Here is a 27,577-nt window from a genome sequence, read left to right on the forward strand (position 1 = left end):
GTCCCGGGGCAGAGGGGAGGTGCTGGGGGGGGGGTGTTTGGGGGGTCAGGACCCCCCCCGCTCACCTCTGTGGCTCCGCATCCCTCTGGGTGCCAACGCGGGGCTGGGGCTCGGGCGCTGCCTCTGCAAGGGAAGGGCGACGGGGCGCTGAGCGGGGAAGGGCCCCGGGCTCTCCGCTCGCGGGATCCAACCCTGGCGCTGGGCTCGCCAAGAAAAATCCACGGGCGCTTTCCCCAGCTCCTGCCCCGAGGGACAGCACCCAACGCCCCCCCCCGAGGGACCCAGACGGGGCTCGTAGGGCGGCAGCGGCGCAGCCCCGGCACCCCGGCACCCCGACACCGTGCCGAGCGGCTGCCTTGCACCCAGCGTGGCCGCTGCCCCGCGGCTGCTGACGAGGGCTGGCAAGCGGGGCAGAGGTAACGAAGGCTTTTGTGTCCCCCCCCGCGGCCTCGAGAAGGCTCCAGCGGCAGCGGGACGCGCGCTGCGCTCAGCCCCTGCCCGCAGCCCCCCGGCTGGAAAAGCCCCGAAGGGGCAGGCGCTCGGCTTTAAACCCCGCAAAGCCCCCGGACAAAAGAGAAAATTCCCCATTTTTCTTTTTTTTTTCCCTCCCAACTTCTCCTTTCAGAGGGGAGAGCACCTGGAAAAAAAAACCAAACAAACCTCGTGCTGGCCGGGCTGCGGCAGCAGCACTCAGCCGAGCCCCGAAGTCCCCAAATCCCCCCTGGGGCACCCGTGCGTGGGGCTGGGGGGGTGCCGACCACCTCCAGACCCTCCGCCCCCCCCCAGGACCCCAGCCCCGTGGCTCAGGGCTCAGCAGGAGCAGGGATGGGGGCAACGTGACAACACCCTGCGCATCCTCCAGCTCCTCGGGGGGGGGTCGAGCTGCCATAAAGGGGCTCCGGAGCCTCCCCACGAGCCTCCTTGGAGGTCACCCCGTTACAACCGGCCCCCCCCCGTTTCAGCACCAGTGGGACCCGACCCGCTCGCACCCAGCCCAGCACCTCGGTGGCTCTCCCCGGGGGTGGGGGCTCAGGACCCCGGTGCCGGAGTCACCCCCGGGAGCGAGGCCGGGCATGGCACAAGGCGGCTTTGTGCCGGCGAGCGGCGGCCGCCCCGCGCACCCGTGAGCTCACACTTTCCATCCTCCGAGCCAGGGCGGGTTCGTTCCTCCGGCACGGCCCCCGACACCCCCCCACCACCCACCACCACCACCCCCAGGCCCCGCGTGGACCCCCGAGGGTGCCGCGGCAAGAGGAGGGGAACCGGGGGGGGCCGGTGGGGAGGCCGAGGAGGCCGGAGGCGAGCAGATGGATGAGCTAGCAAACATCGGGAGGCAGAGGAAGGGTGGGTGCGGGGTGGATGCGGATGCTGGGGAGGAAGGAAAACAAGCCCGAGCCGAGGGGACGGGGAGAGACGCAGCCAGCGAGGCGGCTGAGGGTGCTGGGGCTGCGTGGGATCAGCCCCCCCCCGGGTTAAGGGACGTGGGGGGCACCTTATCTGCTGCGGGCAGGGAGGGAGCCACCGCCCCGGCTCTCCCCGTGGCAACCTCCCGTCTCCCCGGCAGGTCCCTGAGATAAGGGCCGGCACGGGGGGACGATGCCTCTTGGGGGGGATTTTGGTGGCCAACAGCCAGGAACGGGGTGCGGGGGGGGTGGTGGTGGGGTGTGGGGGGGGAGGGGGGACATGCGCCGAACCCCCCTGTGGGCACCTGGGGCGAGCGGGAAGAGGAAGAGCGAGGCTGGACGGACGGACAGACGGATGGATGGATGGACGGACGGACCGCGTGCAGGAGGAGGCTTGCAGGGGTGTGGGGGGGGCCCCCCCGCAAAGCAACACCCAGCCCAGGGGCTGCGGGGGGGCTGCTGCTGCGGCGTGGAGAGGTCGGCTCCCGGCCCCCCCCCCCCCCCGCCCCGAGGAAATCCGGATTTGACTTTTCACAGCCGCCAAAGCCATCAGCGCGCGGGCCCGGGCGAAGGGCCAGGCTGCACGGCCCCCCCCCCCCAGCCTCCCCGAACGGGGTGGGGGGAGCAGTGAGGGACCCCCAGCCTTCCTCCCCTCTCCCTCCTCCTCCTCCTCTCCTCATTTTCCTTCCCTTCCCACGGCACAGGGCGCGGGCACCCTGCGTTTTCCACGCTGCCACGGCCAAGGCTCACAGCCAGCGGCACAGAGTGGGGGGGGGGGGGCACCCGGTGGGGTCACAAGTTCCCCGAACAGACGGTTCCTGGGAACGGCTCCGGCGCTTCCCAGCCCAGCCCAGCCTCCTCCTCCTCCTCCTCCTCCTCCTTCGCTGCTCGCAAACAACCAGTGCGCGGCGAGGCACCGAGCATCCTCCCCGCGCCGGTGGCAACTCGATCGCCGCCCGGGCAGGGAGCGCACGGGGCGCGTGCCACCGGTGTCCGGTTCCTCCTTTGTCCTGCTTCTCGCCCTTTCTGTCCCCGCCGGGGCATCGCCCGCGAGCGGGGAGCTGTTTATGGGCAGCCGGGCACTGCCGTGCCGCTTCGCCCTGCCCGTCAGGTTGCGAGCCGCAGCCGGCACCCGGGGTTTTTCCATCCCCGGCGTGGCCACGGGTGCTGCGCCCTCCGTGCCTCGGTTTCCCTGGGTGGCAGGGGGGGTGACGAGCCGCCTGCCCCATCCAGGAGACGAAAGGGGCGTCGCCACCTCCTCCCACCCCACAGTTCCTCCCTGACCCGGGCCAAACCAGCGGCTCTCCTGCCTCCAAACCTCGCCAACCCGCTCCAAAATCCCAAACCAGCCGCCAGCTTTTAATCCGGGATGCGCGGTGCTTGCCCAGATGCCCCCAAACCCTTCGGTTTTTGGGGTCTGGCTATAGGGTTCCTGCCACCCCTCCCCAGCCCCACAGGGCTCCGATGGCCACGCTGCAGCCCGCTGTGGGCAGAGGCTCACGTGGCACGTAATCTGGGATTAAAATGGGATTAGCCTGCTCATCCCGCACACGGAGGGGCCGCCGGGGACCCAGTGGGGCCTGGGCTCACGGCGTGGCTTGGGGGATGCCCACGGGCCCCCGATGAACCCCAAAATCTCCCAGCACCGTGGGACACCCTGCAGCGGGTGCCCTGTGTCCCTGGGGACCCCGAGGCCACCGCAGCGTGGCACCTGCCCGGGATGATGCTGGGGGGCTCCCCGGGGCCGAGGTGGCAGCTGGTGGCCCCGGTTTTACCGGGCTTAGCCCTGCCTGACCACCAGCCCCGCACGCCCACGGCCCCCCAGCGGGGTTGGGGTGCCCCAAACAGGAGCCACCGTGGGGCCAGGGGGGGTGCCAAAATCTCAGGGTGCGCCCCAAGACCACCACAAGACCCCAAACGCCACGGTGGGGACCATCAACCCCATCACATCCAGCACCCCTGGGAGCAGGGTATGAGTTGTACCCCCTCCCCCCCCCAAAATACAGCGCTGAGACCCCCCAAACTCACTGCACTGGTGGGGCTGGGAGCGTCCAGGCTCCTCCTCCCTCGGGGGACACGGTGCCAATGCCGCTGTCCCCAGGGAGGGACGGGGACGTCCCCTGTCCCCAAACCCCTGCTATGGGGATGTTCCGGGGGGGGGGGCACCATGGGATAAATCAGGTGCAGGTGCACCCTGGGGAGAGCCGCCCCCCCGGGGAGGGGTATTCCCCCCCTGAGCCCGCGTCCCCATGTCACCGCCCTCCCGTCCCCACGGGCCCCCCTGGCGAGGGCAGCTCTGCCCCAAACAGGCATGGGGACACGGGGCAGGGCTGCAGCCCCCCCCCGGAGAAGAGGGGGGGGGGACAAAATATGGGGCTGCCCCCACCCCCACAGGGACCCCCCCCTCAGCGTGGGGTGGGGGGGGGGGTCCCAGGAGGGCGAGCGGGGAGAGCAACAGCACGGGAACAGCGCTGGGAAAACCACGGGCGGTGGCCACCGACCCCGCTCAACGCATCTCCCCCCCCCCGGCAGAGGGTCCCTACCCGCATCTCCTCCTCCCCTCTCCCCACGGCTTGGGGGGCCACTCACCTAGGGCTGGGGCCACCTCATGCCTCCCGGGGGGGTGGGTGGGGACCCCCCCCCGGCCTCCTCCTCCGCTCGCCGGGGCCGAGGCACGGCGCTGGGGCTCGCAGCCGAGAGCCCGCGAGCGGCCGCCGCTTATCGGGGCAGCCCAGGCGGCGACCGAGCAGCCCCCGGCGCGCTGATAACGGGAGCTCGGCACCGGGGTGGGTGCGTGGGTGGGTGCGTGGGGGGGTGGGGGGGTGGGCACCCGCCGCCGCTCCCCACCTCTGCTGCTGGCTCAGTCCCTTTCGGAACAAGAGGAGAATTAGCCGGCATCATGACGAAGCACTATTGGCGCTCGCTCGCGCGCCCGACGCTTCCCCGGCACAAAGAGGGAGGAAAGCGCACAGGAACCTGGCGTGCGCGGCCCCGCTCGCCGGCAGGAGCGAGCTGGGGGGCCCCGGGACCCCCCCCCCGGTGCAAAGCAGCACCCCCAGCCAAAAGGTTTTGCCCCCCCACCCCCCACCCCGATCCCAGCTCCGAGCTCCCCGCGGCGCAGTGGGTGGTGCGTCAGGATCGTACCTGCGGCTGCTGCCCCGAACCTGGGGGGGCTCCCAGGGTGGCCCCCCCCCCCCTTAATTGGAGGGGAACCTCTTGGAAACACAGCTCCGGGGCCAAGGGTGCTCAGCAGAGCCCTGGGAGGTGCTGAGCACCTGCCAAAAAATCAAACCCTGACCTCCACGGACCTGCCCCTGGGTGCCTCCGGGGGGAGCCCAGTGGCGGGGCAGGGCCGCTCCCCTCCGCACCCCAATTCCCAGGGGGCACCATCCAGCCCCCGGCCCTGGCGCTGAGCGCTGGGGCTGGCCCAGCGCCGCAGGGTGTGCCGGGGCAGGGCAGGGAGGCCGCGGCCTCCTCCTGTCCTCCAGCAGGGAGATTTTGGGGGTGAACCCAGCCGCAGGAGCGGTGCCGCGGGGCGCAGGAGCCCCCGGCAGCTATTCCCGGCTGTGTGTGGGAGAGAGCTGCCTGGAGACGGGGGCCGCCGCTGCCGGCTCCGCTCCCCGCGGGCACACACGGCGCTGTTTGCTGCCTCAGTTTCCCTCCTGGCTCCCGAGAGGCCCGGCTGGATGAGCTCACGGGGGGGATGGATGCGTGCACGGGGAGGGGGGGGGATGCGTGCACCGGGCTGCATGCAGGGGGCTGCGCGCAGGGGGAGCGTGCATGCACCCCCGGTTCCAAGGCCAGCATAATTTGGAGGCCAAATCCTCGCGGTCCCAGCCGCAGGATGCCGACATGCCCCATCCCGGAGGTCCCCCCCCGGGGCCGTGCCCATCGCTAGCCGAGGCTGCGGCCGCCCCCCCCGGCGCTAACCCAGTTTCTCAAGCATGAAGACAGCGCAGCGGCTGCTCGGCGCCTGCCTCCGGCACCCGGGCAGCAGCCTCGGCACCTGATCCGGCTGCGGCTCCTGCGGCAGCACGCCCAGCACCCATGGGTGCTGGGGGGGGGGGGTTGGAGAGCGGGTTAATGGGTTGATAACGCCCCTTTCCTGCACCCGGGCACCGCGCACCCACCGAAAACCGTGCGCAGCCACGCTCCGGAGAGCCCCCCACGGGGTCACCCCGCGGTGCCCTTCAACGCCGGCTCCTGCAGGGGGGCCGGGATGGGATTAAGGGGGGGGGCACGGGATGGGGAAAGAGGAGAGCGGGGCCCTACCTTCAAGGGAGCCCACGGCCCGCCGCAGGCAGGTTCGCCCGTCCGCCGGGAGCCATGCCTGCGCCGAGCATCCCCTCCCTGCGCCGCACGGCGCGTTGCTACAGCGACCGCCTCCCGCCGCAACCCGCCGGAGCCGAGCGATGGAGAGGATGATGTGCGGGAGCCGCCTTCGGCCTCGCGGGAGCCGGGCTGGCGAGGAGGATGCTCCCCCCCCACCCCACCCCCGTGCCCCTCCGTGGGGTGGCCACCCCGTGCCCCTGAGCCCAAGCCTTGCTCCCACGGGTTGGGGATGGAGAGGGGCACCCCTGGGTGCTCAGCGCCACGGGGTGCTGGTGGGGCCTGGGCGTGGGGCATGTCCAGCATCCCCCCCCCCCATCCCCAGCGGGTGCCCCCGATTCCCCCATCGCCCCCTGGCCAAGCCCTGGGGAGAGCAAAGGTTTGGGAAAGGCAGGGCACGTGGGCCGGGGGCTGGCGAGACATCCTCCAGTGCACTTTCTCCACCTCCGCCCCCCCCGCCCCGGGTCTCACCTCAAAAAACAAGAAAGAAACACAGTGTGGGGTTTTTTTTTCTTCCCCGGCCATAATTAAAAAGGACTCACCCTTCCGAGCCCTTTCTATCCCGGGAGGTCGAGAAGAAAGAGAGGGGAGGAAGGGGAAAAACCCTGAAAGAAAGGAGAGGAAGGGCTCGGGAAGGAGAGGAGAAGGGGAGAAAAAGGGACGGGGAAAAATTAAAAGCGGAGATTACACAAAAGGGAACTCCTCTACCTTTGAAGCTTTGGCTAAATTGGGGAGGGGGCGGCGGGGGCAGGGAGGGTACAGACAGATCGGCCCCTTTCTCAAAGCCCTCTCCTTTCAAGAATGTCTCGAATTCCTGCGGAAACAAGGAGCCGCGGCTGTGGGGCCGAAGGAAACGGGAGGGGGAAAAAAAAAAATAAAAAAATTAAACCGGCCGCCCGGCTAATTCCTGCCCGCCACACCTGGGCAGGCAGCGCCGGGCGCATTGTTCGGCCCTAATTGCTGGGTGTTGCATTTCTCTCCTGCTTTAAAGCTTCATTTAACTCAAACTGTTATAATTTTCTCCCCGCTCCCCCCTGGCCGTGCCCCCCTCCATGCCCGCATTACGCTCGCGGGGCTTTGTAGCGGCCAAGGGGGGAGACGTGGTTAAGGGATTACATCCTCCCCGCCGGCCGGCCGGGGCATTGTGAGAGGCAGAAGTAATTACGGGGAGGGGGGCACGGCACGGGCTGGGGGCCGGGGGGGGACACAGCCCCAGAATTGGGCACTGCGTCAAGGTGATGCTGCCCCGGCCGTCGGGATGCGGGGAACGGGGAGGCGGGGACGCGCCAGCTGCCATCGTGGTGCTCTGTGGGGACACGCGGGCTGTCCCCAAGCACCGTGGTGTGCACCCCAGGTGGCCCAGGGCACGGAGGGCTGGGTGCCCCCGTGCCAACGGGAGCGAAGCCCCTGCCCGTGCCGGGGTCACGCCGGAAGGAAAACTCACCGAGGCCGGGTCCGTCTAGACGCTGCTTTTATTTGCCTCGGGGCTTCCTCCTTTACACAAATGAACTCCAAAGTCTAAGCGTTTAGGCCTAAAACCGACTCAAAGGAAACAGCAGAGCTCGTGAAAACGCACAACCGAAAATACCAAAAAATACATCTAAAGGCGTTTCCTGCCTGTGGCCTCGCAGGCACCTACGCACGTCCCTGTGCCGCCAGCACACCTCCGGTGCCACCGCGGTGGCCAGGAGAGGGGCACGGAGCTCCCCCTGCAATAAATAACACCGAGACCTCATGGCCACGGGGTACAAGTGCTGGCCCCCGGGGTCTGCGTGCCCGACACCCCTCCCCAGAGCTGCTCGGGGCAGACGGACGGACCGGCACGCTGCAGGACCCCCGGTCACCCCGGTCACCTCGCAGGGTGACAGCCGGGTCACAGCCCGGGGCTGCGGGTGGCCTCTGCATCCCGCCGGCAGCAGGACGGGGTCGCAGACGTGGCCGGGGTCTCGGTGGCACGGGGAGAAGTCTCTAAAGTGGGGGGGGGCAGCCACCCCAGCCACCGAGGGCGATGGGCAGAGGCATGGGGTGGTGAATTTGGGGTGCCACGGGGTGCTGCAGGGGGCCACCGTACCCACAGCCCCCCACCCCTATCCGTGCCACCCAAGTACAAAAATAGAGCATCTTTAAAGCAAAAATAAAGAGAACCAGGGAGAAAACAGTGCTGGAGGGGGGGCAAGGAGAAGGGGCAAAGTCTGTGCTGGAGGCCAGGAGGAGGAGGAGGGCGGCAGGGGCGCTACGTGCGGGCGCGGGGGGCGCGGGTGCGCCGGGTGCGGCGCGTCGGGGAGGACGAGCCCACGAACTCGAACTGCTTCTGCCGCTCGGCGTTGTTGGGGAAGGGCAGCTGCCCCCGGTACAGGCGCTTGATGAAGTGGGCTTCCCGCTGGTTCTGGCGGCTGCGGGAGGCTTTGCGGGGCCGGCCCTTGCGGGTGAAAGCCATGTACCAGCCCTCGTAGCGGGCGTTCTGGAAGGCCGTGTAGTTGTTCTCCAGCACGATCTCCGTGAAGACGCAGTCTTTGCTCTTGCCGTTGGGCTGCGCGAGGGAAAAGAGGGGCCGTGAGCTCCGGGAGGGACGGGGATGGCTCGGGGACAGCGGGGACCGGGGACACGCTGCCACCTCCCCGCCCGGACTCACTTTCCCCACGAGCTTGCCCCGCTTGCTCATGCAGATGTACTTCTCGCTCTCGGCTCCCTTGATGCGCACGCGGCTCCCGAAGGTGTCCGTCTCCACGATGAGCTTGGCTGCAAGGAGGAGGGCGCCGGGAGATGTCCCGCCAGGGCTGCAAACCACCCCAGGCACCCAAACCTCCCCATCCCCGTGCCCGAGGTGACATCAAAACCCCTTTCTCCCCGTCCCCCGTTTCGCTCCCCCCATCCCTCGCCGCCCCTCGTGCCCAAGCCCCCGGGACGGAGCACGGCAGCGCTCGCCGGAGGCTGACCCCCAGCCATGATGCTAAAGGGCTTTTGTTAAAACCCAGCAGAGTCAAACCGGGCGTTTGATGAAAGCCCCGTGGAGAGCAGCAGCCCCTTTCCACCCCCCCCCCCATTTCATTGTCGGGGATTCAATGGGTTTTCCAGGGCCAGACCGAGCCCAGCGCCCGGCGGGTTAATTATCCTCGTCCTCATTGTCTCACCCCGCGGCGGCTGCGAGGGCTGGGAGCTGACACCAAAACCCATGACCGCGGCAGGTCCCGCGCGTGAGGCCGGCAGAGAGAATTCAGGGAAAGCCCTGGGAAGGCGGCAGGGACCTGGCGGGGCTGCAACGGGGCTGGGGGGGGCCGTAAAATACCCAGGGATGGCGCCAGGGCTGGAAGGGCTCTGCCCGCTGCCCTCCACCCATCAATATTTCAGGTGCTGGTGCCGGGATCGGGTGGTGGCGGATCCATTTCTTCACCGTGAGAGAGCAGAAGCCCTAAATATCAGGCTTATAGCCGCATGACATTGGAAAGAAATAAGTGAATTTGGGAGTTTTGAGGTCAGAAATGGCCGATTTGGAGCCACGCTCCCATAGGAGGTTTTTTTGGGGGGTTATAAAACCAGCATCCAGCTGCGGTGTCCATCTCCCCAGCCGTTCCCTGATGTCCCACGAGGGTATCTGTCCCCCGACAGGCACCCACCTTGCCCCCCCCGGGGATGGCACGGGCCCCTTACCGAATTTGTTGCCGTCCTCGGCGGTGGCGGAGATGCGCTTGCCGTTCACCTGCACGTGCTTGCCGCTGGTCCGGCTGTAGAGCTGGTACTCCCTGATCTGCCGCCGGCTCAGCTGGTCGCTCACGGCCCCCTGGTCCCTCACGTACTGGTTAAAATTAGGAGACGGTTGATTCTCCCCCTTTGTTTACAAAGGGAAAAATAAAATCAATTTGTTTTGGACAGCCCACGGCACGGGGACGGAGAGGGGGGACCTGGTGGGAGCGCCGGGACGCCCGGCGGGGCTGTGCTGCCGGCACGGGACGAGACCTCTGCCCCTGTACGGGGTCTTGGAGGCGGCTCCGTCCAGGCTGGAGCCTTTTGGGGGTGCTGAGACCCCCCCCGAGCAGGTGCTTCAGGAGCAGGAGCAAGCGGGAAGAGGGGCAGGGAGAGGCAGGGACCTCGCCTGGCACCCACGCAGGGAGGACGCTCTGCGCACAGCCGGGTGATCCCTGCCTGCCTTGGGGACGGGGTCAAGCCGCTGCCCCTGGTCGTGCCTCGAGCCCGACGGGCGCTCACCAGCCTCTCCTCCCCAGGGAGCACCCCCTGCATCCGGATGGGTGCTGAGGACGGGCTGGGATGCAGGGACCGTGCTTGGTCCCCAGGGCAAAGCGCCCCAGGACCATCCGCCTGTCCCAGGAGCTGGGGACAGAGCTGTCACCTCTGGTCTGCCCCACGCCGGGGGGATAAAACACCGTGTGGACCCCAAACGGGGTCACGGTTTGTGCCAACGGGGCGGCGTAACCCCCCCGAAATGAAGGGTTATTGGATGTAAACGGGGTACGGCCACACATTTTGGGGTGCTGCCAGCTCTGTGAGCGCACCCAGGACCCATCTCCGCACCCCGGGGCCCTGCCCGCTCATCGGGGGCAGCAGCGGGACCGTGGGGGCTCCGCTGCCCCCCCCCCCCCAGGCTGGGTAGGGCCCTGGCTCCCCACCACCTTTGTGTGCGCCTCGGGGACTCATTTCCTGCCAGGATCCACTTTAAAGCCTTTGGGGCTGGCCGGGGAGGTGGTGGGCTGGGGGGGGCGGCCCCTCTCCATCAAAGGCGCTTCCCTTCCCCTCTCATTTTCAAAGAAATAAAAGCATTTACCTTGGGAAAAGGGAAAAAAAAATAAAAGGAAGGAAAAAAGTTCCCGAGCGCGTATTAAGGCTGCTGGGGATGGTTTTGTTCGGGCTCGGGAGAAGAGGGTGCTGATATGGAACAGTGCATTTTAATAGCCGCGGCCTTTCTGAAGCGCACAAAAAGGGACGGTGCGGCCCGGGAGGGGGGGAAAGGGGGAGAAGGGGAGGGGGGCACCGAGCCTTCAACCCCCCCCACCACCCCGTTAACCCCCTCAGCTGGCATCGAGGGCAGAGTCTGGCCTGGAGAGCTGGAGCCCGAGCAAGAAATGTCCCCCCTGCAGCAGGGGGGCTCCCCGTGGCCTTGCCTCGGGGACACAGGGAAGGGTTCGGGCACCCATGGGTGACCCAACCCCGTTGGCATCCTCCAGCATCGCTGCCCTGCCCCGGGGCTGGCCCCTGTCACCCACCCGCGAGGGATGTCCCCAAAATGAGCGAAATTAATTAACGGCATCCCCTTCGCACAGCCCCGTGTCGCGGCGAGGCGAGACCCCGGCAGCAGGTAAAGGCGGCCGGGGCGAGCCGGGGTCCGGCCGCTACGGGGTCAGGAAAACATCCCGCGCGTCAGCCACCTACCTGGGTCTGACAGGAGAACATCAGGAGCTGGAAACATCTGCGTCGGGAGAGAAAGGGAGAGAAGCAGGGGGGGTTGCTCGGGGTTAGTTTGGGCGAGGAGCCGCGCCGGGCGATAAAACACCGATAAACCCGGCCCGCAAAGGAGCGCGACGACGCGCGCGGCGCTTACATGGAGAGGTTCTGCAGGCTGAGGGGCTGCATGGTGCTCGCCGAAACCCCCCGGGCGCGGGCACGAAACGCGGGCAGGGAGCCGGGCTGCCACCCTCCCGGCCGCTACGGCCCCGCCGGGGGGCTGCCAGTGCCCCCCTCCTCGCTCGGGTGGCCCCCGCGCTCGCTGTGCCTCGCGCGCCGGTGCCCAGGCGTGGGGAGCGGGGTTGGAGCCGGGGCATGGGGCAGGCGGCGGGGCTCAGCTCCTCTCCTCGCCCCCTCGGCGCGCCCCACGCCGTGCCCCCCGCGCCCCCACCCCATCAGCCTCCCATCCGGGGGGCAGCTCCTGCCTCGCCGGCATCTGCTGGGGGTGGGGGGGCTGCTAGTGGGAAAAGGGGCAGCGGGCTGGGCAGGGCTCCCCAAAAACCAGGGCAGCAGCCGGAGCCCTGGGCTCCACGCAGCCCCTGTCCCCTCGCCGTCCCCACCGGTGGCGGCCTTTAAAGGTGGGGAGAGCCCGTGGCGAGGGGCTGAGCCTCCCTTGGGAGGCCATCGGGGCTGCGGAGGGAAGGAGGATCGGAGCTGGAGGGGGCCCGGGAGGAGGAGGAGGAGGAGGAGGAGGGGAAGGGGGGGAGGCTGAGCAGGGCTTGGGGGGCTTGGGGTGTCCCCATGGTGGGGGGCGGCGGAGCCCCACGGGGACGGGAGGAGATGGAGAGGAGGGGGGGGGGGGATGCTTTTGGGGCATGGCAATAGGGTCAGGGGGTGGGAAGAGCCCCCCCCCCCTCGGGCCTGGGGGAGATGGGGAGGGATGCGCTCGCCTTGAGGATGCTTTTTGGCACCCTTCTCCCACCAAGGTGCCCCCTCCGGCCGTCCCCCACGGAGAAAAATCACCACGAGGGGTTTTTAACCGGCTGGTTTAGCACCGGGGGCCCTGCCACGGCCCCCCCCCAGCTCCCACTCCCAACCCCATGGAAGGGAGGGATGAGATTTCCCCCCCCCCCAAAAAGCAAGCCTGCGGGGTCGGGTATCGGCTCCCCCCCAGGAGGCAGAGGATGCGCACCCCTCCACGCTCCATTTGCTGGGCCGCGGGGGTGCTAAGTGCTAATTACCCCCCCCCAGGCAGCCGGGGCAATGCCCCCAGGGGAAAAGGACCTTGGCGGGGAGGGTCCGGGGGGGGCTGCACACCAGAAGGGGGGTTTGATACAGGAACCGCTCCCCACCACGCTCATGCCTCAGTTTCCCCAAGGAGCAAGGGCAACGCCGCAGCCCCCGGGGGGAGGAGGCGGTGGAGAGGGGGAGACCCCCGCAGCCCCCAGCCGCAGAGGGGTGGGGGGGCTCAATCAGTGCTAACGACCCCAATTAAACCTCCCCTGCTGCTCTCGCACCTCCCAGGCCAGGAATTCAGCCCAAAGCCCAATTTGCAGCCCCCAGCGAACACCAGCACCGCATATCCCAGGGTTTTTTTTGGGGGGGGTCCCAGCTGGGGAAGCGCCGACACCTCCCACCCCACGCGCCCAGCATCCCCGGACCCCCAGCCGTGGCGGGTGATCGATGGCCACGGGGCCGTCGTCACTCCCCTTGTCCCCTCCTGGGCTGGGGCAGGGGGGTCCTGGGGAGCCGTCGTCACACCGGGGGGGGGGACAGCTTGTGCAAACAGCCCCCACCAGGAGGGGAAAGGCTGAAGAGGGCTGGGGACGGCTGTCAAAGCCCCCCTGCGTGCGGCCACCCCCGTGGAGAGCTGCTCGGGGCCGTGCCACCGCCGGCACCCCTTGTCCCCATCACTGGGGGGGGGCCTCCCCTTGTCCCCAGCACGGGGGGGCTCCCCTTGTCCCTATCCCAGCCCCCCCGGCCCTGCCGCCCCCCACCTGGAGCAGCCCTAAAGCCTCCCTTTGTGGCGGGCTCGGCTCCCCTCTTGGGGCCAATCTGGCGGCACAGCGGTGCCCCGCGTGCTCCCGAGGGGCTCCGGCCCCCCCGCCAATACCTGCTGGCCGCAGCCCAAGGCCAGGTCAATGGGTTACAAAATCCTCCCCCCCCCGCTGCTAAATAATCCCCCTTTGTCCCCATTCACCCGCCACTTGTTACCCCACTTGCAGGGAGGGGGCTGCTGCAGGCCCCCCCCCACCCCAAACGGGACCCCCGAGGCTGTCGGGGAAGGACGCAGCGGGCCCCTCGGAGCCCTACACAGGGATTGGGGTATCCAGGGTGGGGGACAGCCCCGCAGCCCCCCCCGTCCCAGCACGGAGAGCCAGGAGCGCAAAAGCAGATCCTTTATTGGGGGAGAACACAAAAAGCAGCAGGTTTCCGGCCTCTCCTGCGCCAGACCCTGGAAAGGAAAGGGAAAAAAGGTCTTAAACGTGGGCACCCCGGGCTGGCCCTGCTCCGGGGACCCCCTGAGCCCCCCCAGCAGGGACACGGCGGGGGGGGGGCACACAAGTGCCCGATCCCCCCCCCCCCTCACCTGGCAGGGCGCAGCCCCCGTTACTTCTTCGCCGCTGCCTTCTTGCCCCGGCCGGCTCCTCGGCCCTGCAGGGGATGGGGCTGAGCGAGGGGAGCCCCCAGCCCCGCGCTGCTCCCCCCCTTTTTGGGGTTCGGCAGCAGCCCCTTCCCCTCCCTGAGGGCCTCAGCGAGCCCTAACCCCGTGGGCCACCCCGAGGGCCACCCCGGCCAGCTCCTACCTTGCCGGGAAGGGGCTCCTCGGGGGCGGCGTTGTTCCTGCTCGGGGGAGACGAGGGGGGGGGGACGCTGCGGTGAGGGGCACGGGGGAGCCCCTGCCCCACGTCCCCCCCTCTGCCATACTCACTGCTCGTCCTCCTTCTCCAGCCTCCTCTTCTAGGAGAGAAGGAGACGGGAATGCGGACAGCAGGGCCAGGGGAGCGTGGCAGGGGGGGGTCTTGCTGCCCACCCCACAACTCTCCCCCTCCGAGGGAAGGGGGAATTGTGCGGGTTTGGGGTCGGAGCATCCCACCCCCAGGGTCCCAGCCCTCCCCCCGTGGCTCGGGGACCCCTCTCCGTGCCAGGGGCACCGTGCCCGTACCTTGGCGGCATTGCCCTTCCTGGCAGCTTGGCCCTTGGGGGGCTTCTCCGGGGATTCCTCCGCCAGCTCCTCCTCTTCATCCTCCTCCTCCTCCTCCTCTTCCTCCCAGGACAGGTCAGGCATCACTGCGGGAGAGCTGGGCTGAGCACCGGGTGCTGAGGCAGCGGCACCCCCGGCCCCCCCCCCCGGCGTCCCCCCCGGCACTTACAGGAGATGTGCTGCCCGCTGATGTAGACGGGGCCGGATCCTGCCCGCAGGTGGAAGGTGACCGGGGGCGTCAGCTCCACTCCCACCAGGGTGGCCTGCGAGAGAGCAGGGTGGCAGCACCCCCCCTGGCGCCAGCCCCTCCTGGGGGGGTGGGGGGGCAGCCCCCCACCCGTGGGTGCTCACCATGGGCAGCACTGAGGGCTTGAGCGTGGCGAGCGGCACCGGGGCGCGGGGCTTGCCGTCCTCCGGCGGCACGATCTCCACCACGTGGAACTCGTCGCGAGCCTTCTCCCCCAGGCAGATCTGTGGGAGCAGGAGGAGCCCCCCCCCATGGAGCACCCCAGCACCGCCGGGCACCCCAATCCAGCTGGGGGGGGACGTATAAAAGTGGGGGGGGGACACCTACCGTGCGCAGGGCCAGCTGCTGCTCGCACTGCCACTCCTCGGGCACCTGGAAGGTGTAGGAGTCCCGCTCGCTGCTCAGCTCGCACCCTACAGACAAGGGGGGGTCAGGGGGAGCCCCCCCGTGGGGTGGGCAGGGGGCTCGGCCCCATTTGGGGACAAGGCGGGGGGGGCGCACAGCGCAGGGACCTTACCCCAGATGAGGGACATGGGCTTCTCAGACTTGCTGTCGATGCTGTCCGTAAGAGACATCACTCCCTGGGGACACACGGGGTGGTGTTCAGAGGGGCTCCCCCACCTGGAAACCCCCCCCCAAACTGTGGGACCCCCCCAGCCCCAGCCCCACGCACCAGGGGCTCAGCCCCTTTTGCCCCCCCACCCCAAACAGGGGAAGCCTCCTCCTGCTCCAGCACCCGGTGCTGCACAACCCACCCCAGGCACTCAGCAGGGACCAGAGCAGCCCCACAGGCCCCCCACCCAGCACTTATAGGGGCGGGGGGGGGGGGGGGCCGCAGCCCCCCCCCCAATCACCACCCCCTCAATGGGGGCAGCAGCAGCCCCTGGGGAGGGGCAGGGCCCACCCGGGGCCATCAGCGCTCGCAGCTGTGCCGTGGGTAACGAGGGGGGGGCTCGTTAGGAGACGTCGCTGCCGCCACCGGCTCGCTGTCATCATCCCGGGGGGGTCGCCCCCACCTCGGGGGACCGTGGTGGCACCGGCCTTGTACCCCTGGTGACACCAGCGTGGCACCCTGGGTGGCACCGGCCTTGTACCCCGGGTGGCCCCAGCGAGCGCCACGGGGTGCCCGGTGTCCCCGGGGAACGGGGAGGGGGTCACAGCCCCCCCCCCCCCAGCGTCCCCAGCCACGGTGCTGGGGTTCGGGGGGGGGTCCCCCAGCGTGTCACCAGTTGGCTTGGGGAGCTCTGTGTCACCCCGCTGCGTGTCACCGTGCCGCAGCTCCGTGTCACCCCGCACTGCCGCGTGCCACCTCCGTGCGCCCCGTGTCACCGTGCCCTGCCCCGTGTCACCGTGCCTTGTCCTGTGTCCCCGTGCCCTGTCCTGTGCCATGCCCCATGTCACCGTGCCCTGTCCTGTGCCACCGTGCCCTGTCCTGTGTCCCCGTGCCCTGTCCTGTGCCACCATGCCCCGTGTCACCGTGCCCTGTCCTGTGCCACCGTGCCCTGTCCTGTGCCACCGTGCCCCATGTCACCGTGCCCTGTCCTGTGTCCCTGTGCCATGTCCTGTGCCACCATGCCCTGTGTCACCGTGCCCTGTCCTGTGTCCCCGTGCCCTGTCCTGTGCCACCGTGCCCTGTCCTGTGCCACCGTGCCCCATGTCACCGTGCCCTGTCCTGTGTCCCCGTGCCCTGTCCTGTGTCACCGTGTCCTGCCATGCGCCACCTCGTCCTGCCGAGTGTCACCGTGCCCTGCCAAATGCCACCGTGCCCTGCCGAGTGTCACCGTGCCCCGCCACGTGCCACCGTGCCCCACTAAGTGCCACCGTGCGGTGCCACCTCTGCCATGCGCCGCTGGGCCCCGTCCCTTGTCGCCGTGCCCTGTCCATTGCCACCTCACCCTGCCATGTGCCACCCGCCGAGTGTCACAGCGCCCTGCCACGCGCCCTGTCCCTTGTCACTGCGCCCTGCCATGTGCCACCTTGCCCTGCCGGGTGTCCCCATGTCCCATCCCTTGTCCCCAAACCCCATCCCCTGTCGCCAGACCCCATTCCCTGTCTCCATGTCCTATCCCTTGTCCCCATCCCCGGTCCCCATCCCCATCCCCTGTTCTCAAACCCCATCCCCTGTCCCCTGTCCCCATCCCCTGTCCCCTGTCCCCTGTTCCCATCCTTTGTCCCCTGTCCTCATCCCTTGTCCCCAAACCCCATCCCCTGTCCCCTGTCCCCGTTCGCTGTCTCCAGACCCCATCCCCTGTCCCCATCCCCTGTCCCCAGGCCCTGTCCCCTGTCCTCTGTCCCTGTCCCCATCCCCTGTCCCCATGTCCCATCCCGTCCCCTGTCCCTCTTCCCTGTCCCCAGACCCCATCCCCTGTCCCCATCCCCTGTCCCCTGTCCCCAGACCTCGTCCCCTGTCCCCAAACCCTGTCCCTAGACCCCATTCCCTGTCCCCTGTCCCCGTTCCCTGTCCCCAGACCCCATCCCCTGTCCCCTGTTCCCTGTCCCCATCCTTTGTCCCCTGTCCTCATCCCTTGTCCCCAAACCCCATCCCCTGTCCCCTGTCCCCATGTCCCATCCCCTGTCCCCAGACCCTGTCCCTTGTACCCAAACCCCATCCCCTGTCCCCTGTCCCCATCCCCTGTCCCCATGCCTGTCCCCACGCCCCATCCCTTGTCCCCATCTCCTGTCCCGTCCCCATCCCCTGTCCCAAAACCCCAGCCCTTGTCCCCAAACTCCATCCCCTGTCCCCATGTCCCATATTCTGCCCCCAGACCCCATCCCCTGTCCCCATGTCCCGTCCCCTGTCCCCATGTCCCATATCCTGTCCCCAAGCCCTATCCCGTCCCCAAACCCTGTCCCCAAACCCCGTCCCCTGTCCCCATCCCCTGTCCCCTGTCCCCTGTCCCCATCCCTTGTCCCCAAATCCCATCCCCTGTCTCCTGTCCCCATCCCTCGTCCCCACGTCCCATCCCCTGTCCCCAGACCCTGTCCCTTGTACCCAAACCCCATCCCCTGTCCCCTCTCCCCATCCCCTGTCCCTGTCCCCATCCCTTGTCCCCATCCCCGGTCCCCATGTCCCATCCCCTGTCCCCCTGTCCCCAGTTCCCATCCCTTGTCCCCAAACCCCATCCCCCGTCCCCTGTCCCCATTCCCTGTCCCCACGCCCCATCCCTTGTCCCCATCCCCTGTCCCGTCCCCATCCCCTGTCCCAAAACCCCAGCCCTTATCCCCAAACTCCATCCCCTGTCCCCCTCCCCTGTCCCATGTCCTGTCCCCATGTCCCATATTCTGCCCCCAGACCCCGTCCCCTGTCCCCATGTCCCATATCCTGTCCCCAAGTCCTATCCCCTGTCCCCAAACCCTGTCCCCAAACCCCGTCCCCTGTCCCCATCCCCTGTCCCCAGGCCCTGTCCCCTGTCCTCTGTCCCTGTCCCCATCCCCTGTCCCCATGTCCCATCCCATCCCCTCTCCCCCTGTCCCTGTCCCCAGACCCCATCCCCTGTCCCCATCCCCTGTCCCCTGTCCACAAACCCTGTCCCCTGTCCCCGTTCCCTGTCCCCAGACCCCATCCCCTGTCCCCTGTTCCCTGTCCCCATCCTTTGTCCCCTGTCCTCATCCCCTGTCCCCAAACCCCATCCCCTGTCCCCTGTCCCCATGTCCCATCCCCTGTCCCCAGACCCTGTCCCTTGTCCCCAAACCCCATCCCCTGTCCCCTGTCCCCATTCCCTGTCCCCACGCCCTATCCCTTGTCCCCATCCCCTGTCCCGTCCCCATCCCCTGTCCCAAAACCCCAGCCCTTGTCCCCAGACTCCATCCCCTGTCCCCCTCCCCTGTCCCATCCCCTGTCCCCATGTCCCATATTCTGCCCCCAGACCCCATCCCCTGTCCCCATCCCCTGTCCCCTGTCCCCAGACCTCGTCCCCTGTCCCCAAACCCTGTCCCTAGACCCCATCCCCTGTCCCCTGTCCCCGTTCCCTGTCCCCAGACCCCATCCCCTGTCCCCTGTCCCCTGTCCCCATCCTTTGTCCCCTGTCCTCATCCCTTGTCCCCAAACCCCATCCCCTGTCCCCTGTCCCCATCCCCTGTCCCCATGCCTGTCCCCACGCCCCATCCCTTGTCCCCATCCCCTGTCCCGTACCCATCCCCTGTCCGAAAACCCCAGCCCTTGTCCCCAAACTCCACCCCCTGCCCCCTCCCCTGTCCCATCCCCTGTCCCCATGTCCCATATTCTGCCCCCAGACCCCGTCCCCTGTCCCCATGTCCCGTCCCCTGTCCCCATGTCCCATATCCTGTCCCCAAGTCCTATCCCGTCCCCAAACCCTGTCCCCAAACTCCGTCCCCTGTCCCCATCCCCTGTCCCGTCCCCTGTCCCCACGCCCCATCCCTTGTCCCCAAACCCCATCCCCTGTCCCCTGTCCCCGTTCGCTGTCTCCAGACCCCATCCCCTGTCCCCAGGCCCCGTCCCCTGTCCTCTGTCCCTGTCCCCATCCCCTGTCCCCACGTCCCATCCCGTCCCCTGTCCCCCTTCCCTGTCCCCAGACCCCATCCCCTGTCCCTGTCCCCTGTCCCCATGTTCCATCCCCTGTCCCCATCCCCTCTCCCCTGTCCCCAAACCTCATCCCCTGTCCCCAAACCCTGTCCCTAGACCTCATCCCCTGTCCCCTGTCCCCGTTCCCTGTCCCCAGACCCCATCCCCTGTCCCTGTCCCCTGTCCCCATGTTCCATCCCCTGTCCCCATCCCCTGTCCCCTGTCCCCAAACCTCATCCCCTGTCCCCAAACCCTGTCCCTAGACCCCATCCCCTGTCCCCTGTCCCCGTTCCCTGTCCCCAGACCCCATCCCCTGTCCCCTGTCCCCTGTCCCCATTCCCTGTCCCCACGCCCTATCCCTTGTCCCCATCCCCTGTCCCGTCCCCATCCCCTGTCCCAAAACCCCAGCCCTTGTCCCCAGACTCCATCCCCTGTCCCCCTCCCCTGTCCCATCCCCTGTCCCCATGTCCCATATTCTGCCCCCAGACCCCATCCCCTGTCCCCATCCCCTGTCCCCTGTCCCCAGACCTCGTCCCCTGTCCCCAAACCCTGTCCCTAGACCCCATCCCCTGTCCCCTGTCCCCGTTCCCTGTCCCCAGACCCCATCCCCTGTCCCCTGTCCCCTGTCCCCATCCTTTGTCCCCTGTCCTCATCCCTTGTCCCCAAACCCCATCCCCTGTCCCCTGTCCCCATCCCCTGTCCCCATGCCTGTCCCCACGCCCCATCCCTTGTCCCCATCCCCTGTCCCGTACCCATCCCCTGTCCGAAAACCCCAGCCCTTGTCCCCAAACTCCACCCCCTGCCCCCTCCCCTGTCCCATCCCCTGTCCCCATGTCCCATATTCTGCCCCCAGACCCCGTCCCCTGTCCCCATGTCCCGTCCCCTGTCCCCATGTCCCATATCCTGTCCCCAAGTCCTATCCCGTCCCCAAACCCTGTCCCCAAACTCCGTCCCCTGTCCCCATCCCCTGTCCCGTCCCCTGTCCCCACGCCCCATCCCTTGTCCCCAAACCCCATCCCCTGTCCCCTGTCCCCGTTCGCTGTCTCCAGACCCCATCCCCTGTCCCCAGGCCCCGTCCCCTGTCCTCTGTCCCTGTCCCCATCCCCTGTCCCCACGTCCCATCCCGTCCCCTGTCCCCCTTCCCTGTCCCCAGACCCCATCCCCTGTCCCTGTCCCCTGTCCCCATGTTCCATCCCCTGTCCCCATCCCCTCTCCCCTGTCCCCAAACCTCATCCCCTGTCCCCAAACCCTGTCCCTAGACCTCATCCCCTGTCCCCTGTCCCCGTTCCCTGTCCCCAGACCCCATCCCCTGTCCCTGTCCCCTGTCCCCATGTTCCATCCCCTGTCCCCATCCCCTGTCCCCTGTCCCCAAACCTCATCCCCTGTCCCCAAACCCTGTCCCTAGACCCCATCCCCTGTCCCCTGTCCCCGTTCCCTGTCCCCAGACCCCATCCCCTGTCCCCTGTCCCCTGTCCCCATCCTTTGTCCCCTGTCCTCATCCCTTGTCCCCAAACCCCATCCCCTGTCCCCTGTCCCCATGCCTGTCCCCACGCCCTATCCCTTGTCCCCATCCCCTGCCCCGTCCCCATCCCCTGTCCCAAAACCCCAGCCCTTGTCCCCAAACTCCATCCCCTGTCCCCCTCCCCTGTCCCATCCCCTGTCCCCATGTCCCATATTCTGCCCCCAGACCCCATCCCCTCTCCCCATGTCCCATATCCTGTCCCCATCCCCTGTCCCCATCCCCTGTCCCCTGTCCCCATCCCCGTCCCCCGCCCCCTGTCCCCATCCCCTGTCCCTGTCCCGGCCCCGTTCCCCCCGCCCCGGACGCAGTCCTTGGGGGGGGGCGGGACCGCGGCTCCGTTTCCGCCGTGGCCGCGGGATGGCGGCGGCGCTGGTGGGGGCCGGGGGGGGGCCCGGGGGGGGGACCCGGGGCCGGGGGGGGGGGGGGTTCGGGGCCGGTCCGGGGGTCCGGGTGCGGGGGGGCTGAGCCGCTTCTGCCCCCGCAGGGACCCGGCGAGGCCGCCGCGGCCGCTCACGCCCTGACGCTGCCGGCCGAGGCCTACGGGAACGACGTGAGGGGGGGGCACCGGGACCGGGGGGGGGCACCGGGACCGGGGGGGGGGCACCGGGAACGGGGGGGGGCACCGGGACCGGGGGGGGGCACCGGGACCGGGGGGGGGGCACCGGGACCGGGGGGGGCCACGGGGGGGTACGGGGACCCGGGGGGTACCGGGGCCGGGGGGGGGATTGGTACGGGGGGGGGAACGGGGAGGGGTCGGTACCGGGGGGGGGAGGCGGTGCCAGGGGGGGTATTTGGGGGGGGGGGGGACCGGGGGGGCACCGGGACCGGGGGGGGCTCTGGGAGTGGGGGGGGACCGGAGGGGGTCGGGACTGGGGGGGGTATTGGGGGGGAGGTGGGATGAGGGGGGTACTGGGGGGAGGTTGGGACCGGGGGGGGGTCGGGACCTGGGGGGTATACTGGGGGGGACTGGGGGGGATCGGTACCGAGAGGGGGTCTTGGGGGGGGGTCGGTACTGGGGGGGGCTTGGTGCCGGGGGGGGCTCAGGAGGCAGTATGGTGGGGTTACTGGGGGGGTTGGTATGGGGGGGGGATAATGGGGGGGTCTTGGTACGGGGGGGGGGGTCTGGGTACCAGGAGGGGGTGTCTCAGTACTGGGGGGGGGTATTGGTACTGGGGGGGGGGGGGTCTTGGTACTGTGGGGGGGGGTCTTTGTACCAGGGGGGTGTATGTTGGTACTGGGAGGGGGTCTTGGTACTGGTAGGGGGTGTCTCGGTACTGGGGGGGTGTCTTGGTACCGTGGGGGGGGTCACAGAAGATGCCTCACGCCGCGCTCCGTCCCGCAGCCCAACGTGGAGCTGATGTGGGCCATGAGGGCCTACCAGCACGCCGAGGTCTACTTCAACGTAAGGCTGCGCTAAATTGGGGAGGGGGCGTTTTGGGGAGCCCCCCCCCCTCAAAACAGCACTATGAGGGGTGGCTGGGGGGGGGCACGGCCCTGCAGCGTCGCCCCCCCCCCCCCCCCCCTCCGCCCCGCAGCTCATCTCCTCGGTGGACCCCAAGTTCCTGAAGCTCACCAAAGCGGACGAGCAGATCTACGGCGAATTCAGGAAAACCTTCGGAGACCTGAAAATCGACGTCCTCGACCCCGAGGAGCTCAAATCGGAGCCGGCCAAGGAGGTGGGTGCTGAGTTGGGGGCCGGAGGGGGGGGTCCTGGTGCCCCCCGCAGCCCCCCACAGCCCCCCTGTCCCCAGAAGTGGCGCCCGTTCTGCATGCGCTTCGAGGGGGTGGTGGAGGACTTCAACTACGGCACCCTGCTCCGCCTGGACTGCAGCAAGGGCTACACGGAGGAGAACACGATATTCGGTGAGCCAGCACTGCGCCGGAGGGCTGGCACCATCGCGGGGACCAGCACGGTGCCAAAAACCTCATATCCGCTTGTTTTTACCCAAAACCCCCACCCAGCATCCGTGCCGTGCCCTGCGGGCTGGTAACGGGGCTGGAAGAGGCGGCAGTAGGGACGAGGCTGCACCCCCAGACCTGCTCTGAGCCCATTTTTCCCCCCTTCCAGCCACCAGAATCCAGTTTTTTGCCATCGAAATAGCTCGGAACAGAGAGGGCTGCAACAGCGTCGTCTACAACAGTGCCAAGAAGCCAGCGGCGGCCGTGGCAGAGGAAGCGGTGACGGCGTGAGGACGAGCTCGGCTCCGGCGTGCGCCCGCTGGCAGGATGAGACCACCCGGCCCAGGGGGCTGCTGCCCCTTTTCCCCAGGGGACGCGAGCAGCGCGAGGCAGGGCAGCATGGGGCGTCCCGTCCCTCATGGTGCAGCGCCCCTGGAGCTCAGCCTCCGTTTGCGGACTGTAAATAAAATGTTTAAAAAAAAAAAAACCCTTCCTCGTGCTGCGGGTGTTGAACGCTCCCGACCTGCCGCTGGTGTCAGAGCTCCGCAGACCTAAAAGCTAAGGGGCCGTCTCTGAGCCCGCTTCGATTTCCCTGCCGTGGTGGCAGCAGGCTTCAGCACTGCTGCTGGAGGCTTAGAGCCCGCGTGCGAGCTACCCGCTCGACTCCAAGGTGCTTTGCGACCCGATAAATGCCCAACAAACCCCGGCAAAGCGCGGGCCAGCTCGGCGCGGGGCCCCTCTCCCAAGCACAGGCCAGCCCAGCTCAGTAGAAACCATTGAAGTTTATTTGCAGTCACAATGCTTACACTGTATGCAGCAAACACCCTTACAAGTCAACCAGCAATCTGCTCACGCGAAAAAAGGACCCAACACACAATCGCCAGAGGAAAGAACAAAAAAAAAAAGGGGGGGGGGGTGGGAAATTAAGAGTTAGGTGGTGTCTGGGAAGAGAAACTGAAACCCTAAGGACTGAGCGTCTGTGGGTAGAGCTGAGCAAGAGAATGCACACGACTAGCAGCAACAATAGTGGAAAAAGTACAAGGCAAACAGGTTCCCTCCCCCATCAGCTTTCCTCTGTAAGTAAATTTTATATCCAAAACATTTATTATGGTGACTTAGAAAAAAATGGAATCATTTTAAAGGGGAGGAGGGGGGGGGTGTTAAATACTTCATGCTAGGCAAACCTTGTTATTAAGAACCCCGGGCAGCAGCCCCGTGCCCCGGCCGAGCACCCACGCGCTGCTCACGCTCGCTGCTCGGTGGCCGGGAGCACGGTGGAGCTCGCCCTCGGCCCGCCAATTCCTCCCGTGCCTCCTGCTTGACTGAGATGGGGAAAAAAACAAAAAAAAAGGAGCAGAGGCCGGGGAGCGGGCGCCCAGCGCGGTGCCAGCCCCGGGGCTCGCCCGGAGGGGAGGCGAGGGCCCGGGCGGCAGCGGGGGGACGAGGGGACAGCGGGTACTGCTACACCTGGGGGGGGGGGGACAGGAGAGACACCCACGAGCAAGCACGAATGAAGAAGATCACGCGGCATGGCTTAGAGTTCCTAATAACAAGGGCAAGACGGTAACAGGAAGTCGTGATTTCGAGGGGCTTAATAAGAAAAAATATACATTTGGAATTTTACAATGCTTTCTTGTTGTCTTTTTTTTTTTGTTGGTTTTTAGTTTTTTTTTGTTTTGTTTTTTTGTTTTTTTTTTTTCTTCTCTCTACGCTTGTCACTAAATATATCTCTGCACTTTCACACACCCACCCCTCGCCCAGTAAAGCTTCAGGCCTGCAGGACACGCTTTCCTCACTCGCATACACAACCCTCACGCCAGCACCGGTGCACCAGGACTCTGTAAAAATTTCAATCACACTTTTTTTTTTTTTTTTAAACTGAGTCAATATAAACCTTGTTCAAAATGTTATGAAAAAATGTACATGTTTATACAAGGCAGGCTGCAGCAGAGCGCTGGCGTTCCACGCAGACGTTCGGGTAGGGAGACGCTGGATTCTTGCACCTGGCTTTTGCCCTTCCACCCCCTCCCACGGAAACAGAAGCACCCTGCCCCCGGTGAGCTCAACCACCCCTCCTGTTCCCTCCTCCCTCGGGACGTGGAGTACGGCCAAAGCGAGCGCCGCAGTCCAGCCCTGGGGAAGAGCAGGGATTAGAAACGCCCTCTTTTCTTTCCATCGGAAACGGTAACCCCTCTGGGCCAGGCCAAAGAGATGCTGCTCTGTACAGGTGGAGCTGGGAGACGTCAGCTCATCATGTCGTTGCTGTTGACCCCGTAGGTGGAATTCTTCATGGAGTCGTTCACCTCTCGCCGGAACGCCGACAGGTTCTGTGTAAACCTGAGGAAGAGGCAGGGCAGCGCGTTAGAGCCGGGGGCCATCGCCCGTTGCTCAGGGGTGTTGCTCTCCGTGAGGCCGCCACGAGGTGTGCTGGACTCTGCGTTAAACTACGGACTCGGCCCAGCCGCACGTTTTTGGTGCATACTGACCTGTCCCTGTTCTTGGTTAGGAGGTTGCGTTCGATGCCTTCCATGAGGTTCTCGAAGCAGAGGTGCATCGCCTGCTGTTTCTCCGGAGGCTGGCTGTTCACTATGCTGTTCCTCAGGTCAGAGAAATACTGCAGGAGACACGAGAAGGCCGGGTTCGCTTTTAGAGGACTAGCTTGGCTTTAGGACAGAGCATACACAACAGGAAAGAGGGAGGAAATGCGCTACAGCTCTTTGGGTGGCTCCTAGTGCTCTTATAAACGAGAACTTAATGGGATTCATTAGAGCCACAGCTGCTCGGGGAAGGGCTGCAGACCCTCCTCTCTCTTTCTCTCTCCAGTCCTGATTTCCCTGCCCTGCCAACTGTGCTGCTCTGCTCAGCCCAAAGCATCACTCGAGCCCAGAGAGCCCTCCAGCTGCGCGGGTAGGTGGGGACGTTTACCTTCTCGTTGAGTAGTATCAAGCCGAGCAGAGGCCGAGACATTGACCACTGGTTCCTGCAGTCCTCAAAGATGATGATGTTCAGCACTGTTGACAGCATCTGGAAGAGGGAAAAGGGGGCTTAGATGCAGCCCTTCCAGTCCAGCTGTGTCCTCACCAGGACAGAACGTGCTCAGAGCACCAGTTCACCTCCACGGCTTCCTTTCTGCAGGAGAAAACCTCCTTACATCACACGAGGCCACAGCGTGCTCATGCTGCCAGGATGAGCCTCCTCTGAAAGCTGGCTGCCTTCTGTTCCCAGCCAGAAAGCCCAACAGCGATTTCAAAGACTCCCGGGCACCGAGCTTAAAAGCCAAGCACATACAAAGGAGAGCTCGTGCTTGTTTAATGCTTCCAGGGTGATCCCCTGTCGGAGCCTCAGTGCCGCCGTACTCCCAGCATCAGGGGACAAGAGGAAGGCCTGGAGCCCCCCGAGCTACTGGAGAACCCCGCACTGAAGGCACACCTCAGCACCTCTCACCACCTACGTATTTATTCCTGACACAACCTACCCTGCCCCAGGGCAGCCAGGGGAAGATTGTCTCACCTTCACTTAAACAGGGTAACAGCAAGAGCTTAAACGCACGGAGAGCGTGCGAGCACATGCTCTGGTGCCCTGGGAAGCTCCCTCAGTCCACGCCAGGGGTGTCTGTGTTCCCTCCCATGGCCTCATTAGGCAACGGCAGGAATTGAAGCCAGCATCTAACCTAGTTGGTTTGGGAGACGCAGTTTCTCTTTTATCCTCGGAAAACACAGCTTCTGGCCCCAAAAGAGCCTGCTTTACTTTGCATTTGATCTACCAGCAAGGATGGAACAATACTCCCTGCTTCCACGTGGGAGTCGTGCTGACACTTTGACAAGTACCAGCGAGTGAGCTTGGCTAACGCCGTCAGGAACGCAACGAGCACTGCTGTTGAAAGGCAGGCAGGAGGCATATAAAAGCGTTCTGCTGCAAGGTGTGGATGCTCAGATCCCAACGCAGGGCCCTCTGGAGCAGCAGAACCAAAACCTGTGTGAGCAGCAGCGTCTGTCATCAGGAAGCAGCACACAGAGGTGCCTAAACTACAGGGTGCATGTACGTATATGCCGAGCTAAGACTGATCTAAGCAAGCAAACCGTCTCAGCTCCCTACAGATCCTCTGCCATCGCACACGCTCCTGACCAAGGCAGACAAAACCCAGTGAGCTCTGCGTCTCTCAGAGGCGTGCAGATGGAGGCAGACGGCAGATGTGCTGCCAGCTTGTAGAACTCCATTACCAAATTCACCCTGCAGAGGCCTTTCCGAACGCAGGGCCGAGCGGTGCCAAGGCAGCGCGTGCTCCAGCAGGCAGCGAAGCTAACCTGCACGTGCTCCCAACGTGAGAGCTGCAGCAGAGATTTGTTCCTGGATGCTGAAGTCTAAGCACAGCCTGGTTAAGCACAGGGACCCTGCGGTGCCTGCTCTGCTGCGAGTGCACGTGTACCCCTGAATTGTTCCAAGGTGTTCAAACAAATGTTTTGCAGCAGCAGCAGACTGCGTGCTCTGTGGTTGGATGGATGCTGCCTGGCTTCCCTTCCACAAGCTGCCAGCACCACCTGTAACTACATTTTTTTTTTTTAAGAGACAAAAGCTCATTTTGGCTACTTCCTTTCACGCTTGAAACACTGAAAGGGTGTTCCTTGCACAGGGAGAACCACGGCCCTGAAACGTGGCTCTGAATCAGACCTACCATATGATGAGTGCGTAGGATTTTCTGGCTAGTGCTGCACCTCTCCTTTCTCCTCAGGAAAAGCCCGGAGGTCTAGAGCAGGGAGCACGCAGCCCCCATGTTACATCACGCTAAGACGATTCAGGGCTTATCAGGGAGTTCACCGTGCCGTGCCACAACAAGGCCCTCCGCCTTCGGTCTTTACCTGCTGAATCATCTCCGGATGCTGCTGCATAATGTGCAGGAACCGGTCGCTCTCCTGGGTCAGAGGTGTGGTCCTCTTCTTGGTGCTGCGGGACAGCTGCTTGAAGAGATAGGTGACGATGTGGTCCAAACAGGAGCAGCAGCCTGTGCAAACCATGGTGTCTGCAAGAAGGGGAAAGATGGAGATAGTGGGACATCGCC

At 66.3% G+C, this 27,577-nt stretch overlaps 4 protein-coding genes across 15 annotated transcripts in view; 1 reads left to right on the plus strand and 3 right to left on the minus strand.

The window, feature by feature from the left end:
- Positions 1-64: 64 nt before the first annotated feature.
- Positions 65-12,229, minus strand: FGF17 (fibroblast growth factor 17). 4 transcript variants are annotated; one of them, XM_080568710.1, is made up of 6 exons: positions 11,284-12,229; positions 11,115-11,151; positions 9,381-9,525; positions 8,365-8,471; positions 5,676-8,262; positions 65-123 (listed from the first exon to the last, which is right to left on the minus strand). In XM_080568710.1, the coding sequence occupies exons 1-5, from the start codon at positions 11,313-11,315 to the stop codon at positions 7,966-7,968; spliced, it is 618 nt and encodes a 205-aa protein (XP_080424836.1). In that variant the 5' UTR covers positions 11,316-12,229; the 3' UTR covers positions 65-123; positions 5,676-7,965. The 4 variants fall into 4 exon arrangements, with proteins under 4 accessions (XP_080424836.1, XP_080424835.1, XP_080424834.1 ...); XM_080568709.1 differs by having other exon boundaries at positions 9,381-9,558; XM_080568708.1 differs by having other exon boundaries at positions 5,676-8,471.
- A 35-nt stretch (positions 12,230-12,264) lies between these two features.
- Positions 12,265-16,612, minus strand: NPM2 (nucleophosmin/nucleoplasmin 2). 7 transcript variants are annotated; one of them, XM_080568688.1, is made up of 11 exons: positions 16,285-16,307; positions 16,040-16,079; positions 15,096-15,159; positions 14,906-14,991; positions 14,683-14,802; positions 14,501-14,594; positions 14,293-14,417; positions 14,059-14,084; positions 13,934-13,970; positions 13,717-13,781; positions 13,512-13,581 (listed from the first exon to the last, which is right to left on the minus strand). In XM_080568688.1, exons 1-10 carry the CDS (start codon positions 16,290-16,292, stop codon positions 13,737-13,739), a joined length of 645 nt encoding a protein of 214 aa, XP_080424814.1. In that variant the 5' UTR covers positions 16,293-16,307; the 3' UTR covers positions 13,512-13,581; positions 13,717-13,736. The 7 variants fall into 7 exon arrangements, with proteins under 7 accessions (XP_080424809.1, XP_080424812.1, XP_080424810.1 ...); XM_080568687.1 differs by having other exon boundaries at positions 14,059-14,087; XM_080568683.1 differs by lacking the exon at positions 14,059-14,084 and having other exon boundaries at positions 12,265-13,581.
- A 4,305-nt stretch (positions 16,613-20,917) lies between these two features.
- On the plus strand, positions 20,918-23,008 carry LOC308183097 (protein PBDC1-like). The gene is made up of 6 exons (XM_080568721.1): positions 20,918-20,994; positions 21,107-21,172; positions 21,965-22,024; positions 22,158-22,298; positions 22,374-22,485; positions 22,691-23,008. Exons 1-6 carry the CDS (start codon positions 20,980-20,982, stop codon positions 22,810-22,812), a joined length of 516 nt encoding a protein of 171 aa, XP_080424847.1. The 5' UTR covers positions 20,918-20,979; the 3' UTR covers positions 22,813-23,008.
- Positions 23,009-23,284: 276 nt separating this feature from the next.
- The window catches only part of XPO7 (exportin 7), a 47,067-nt gene continuing 42,774 nt past the window's right edge, over positions 23,285-27,577 (minus strand). For all 3 annotated transcript variants that reach the window (XM_080568601.1, XM_080568600.1, XM_080568602.1), the window contains exons 25-28: positions 27,378-27,538; positions 25,447-25,545; positions 25,008-25,135; positions 23,285-24,858 (exon numbers count right to left, since the gene is read on the minus strand). In XM_080568601.1, coding sequence (XP_080424727.1) covers positions 24,765-24,858; positions 25,008-25,135; positions 25,447-25,545; positions 27,378-27,538 — 482 coding nt within the window. In that variant the 3' untranslated portion in view covers positions 23,285-24,764. The remainder of the gene's footprint in view (positions 24,859-25,007; positions 25,136-25,446; positions 25,546-27,377; positions 27,539-27,577) is intronic.

Source organism: Anser brachyrhynchus (genome assembly GCF_964034855.1).
Source record: "Anser brachyrhynchus genome assembly, chromosome: 26".
NCBI classification, from domain to species: domain Eukaryota; kingdom Metazoa; phylum Chordata; class Aves; order Anseriformes; family Anatidae; genus Anser; species Anser brachyrhynchus.

Bases quoted from the DNA above. Each gene is read 5' to 3' on its own strand.
- FGF17 (XM_080568707.1), bottom strand. From the start codon at position 11,315: ATGCAGCCCCTCAGCCTGCAGAACCTCTCCAT. The intron at 9,559-11,114 runs GTAGGTGGCTGA...TTGTAAACAAAG, and splicing joins TGTTCTCCTGTCAGACCCAG to GGGGAGAATCAACCGTCTCC. The intron at 8,472-9,380 runs GTAAGGGGCCCG...TCCTCCTTGCAG, and splicing joins CGAGGACGGCAACAAATTCG to CCAAGCTCATCGTGGAGACG.
- LOC308183097 (XM_080568721.1), top strand. The intron at 21,173-21,964 runs GTGAGGGGGGGG...TCCGTCCCGCAG, and splicing joins CCGAGGCCTACGGGAACGAC to CCCAACGTGGAGCTGATGTG. The intron at 22,025-22,157 runs GTAAGGCTGCGC...TCCGCCCCGCAG, and splicing joins ACGCCGAGGTCTACTTCAAC to CTCATCTCCTCGGTGGACCC.
- NPM2 (XM_080568683.1), bottom strand. The intron at 14,418-14,500 runs GTAAGTGCCGGG...GCTCTCCCGCAG, and splicing joins CAGCGGGCAGCACATCTCCT to TGATGCCTGACCTGTCCTGG. The intron at 13,582-13,716 runs GTGAGGGGGGGG...TTTCCTTTCCAG, and splicing joins CGGGGGCTGCGCCCTGCCAG to GGTCTGGCGCAGGAGAGGCC.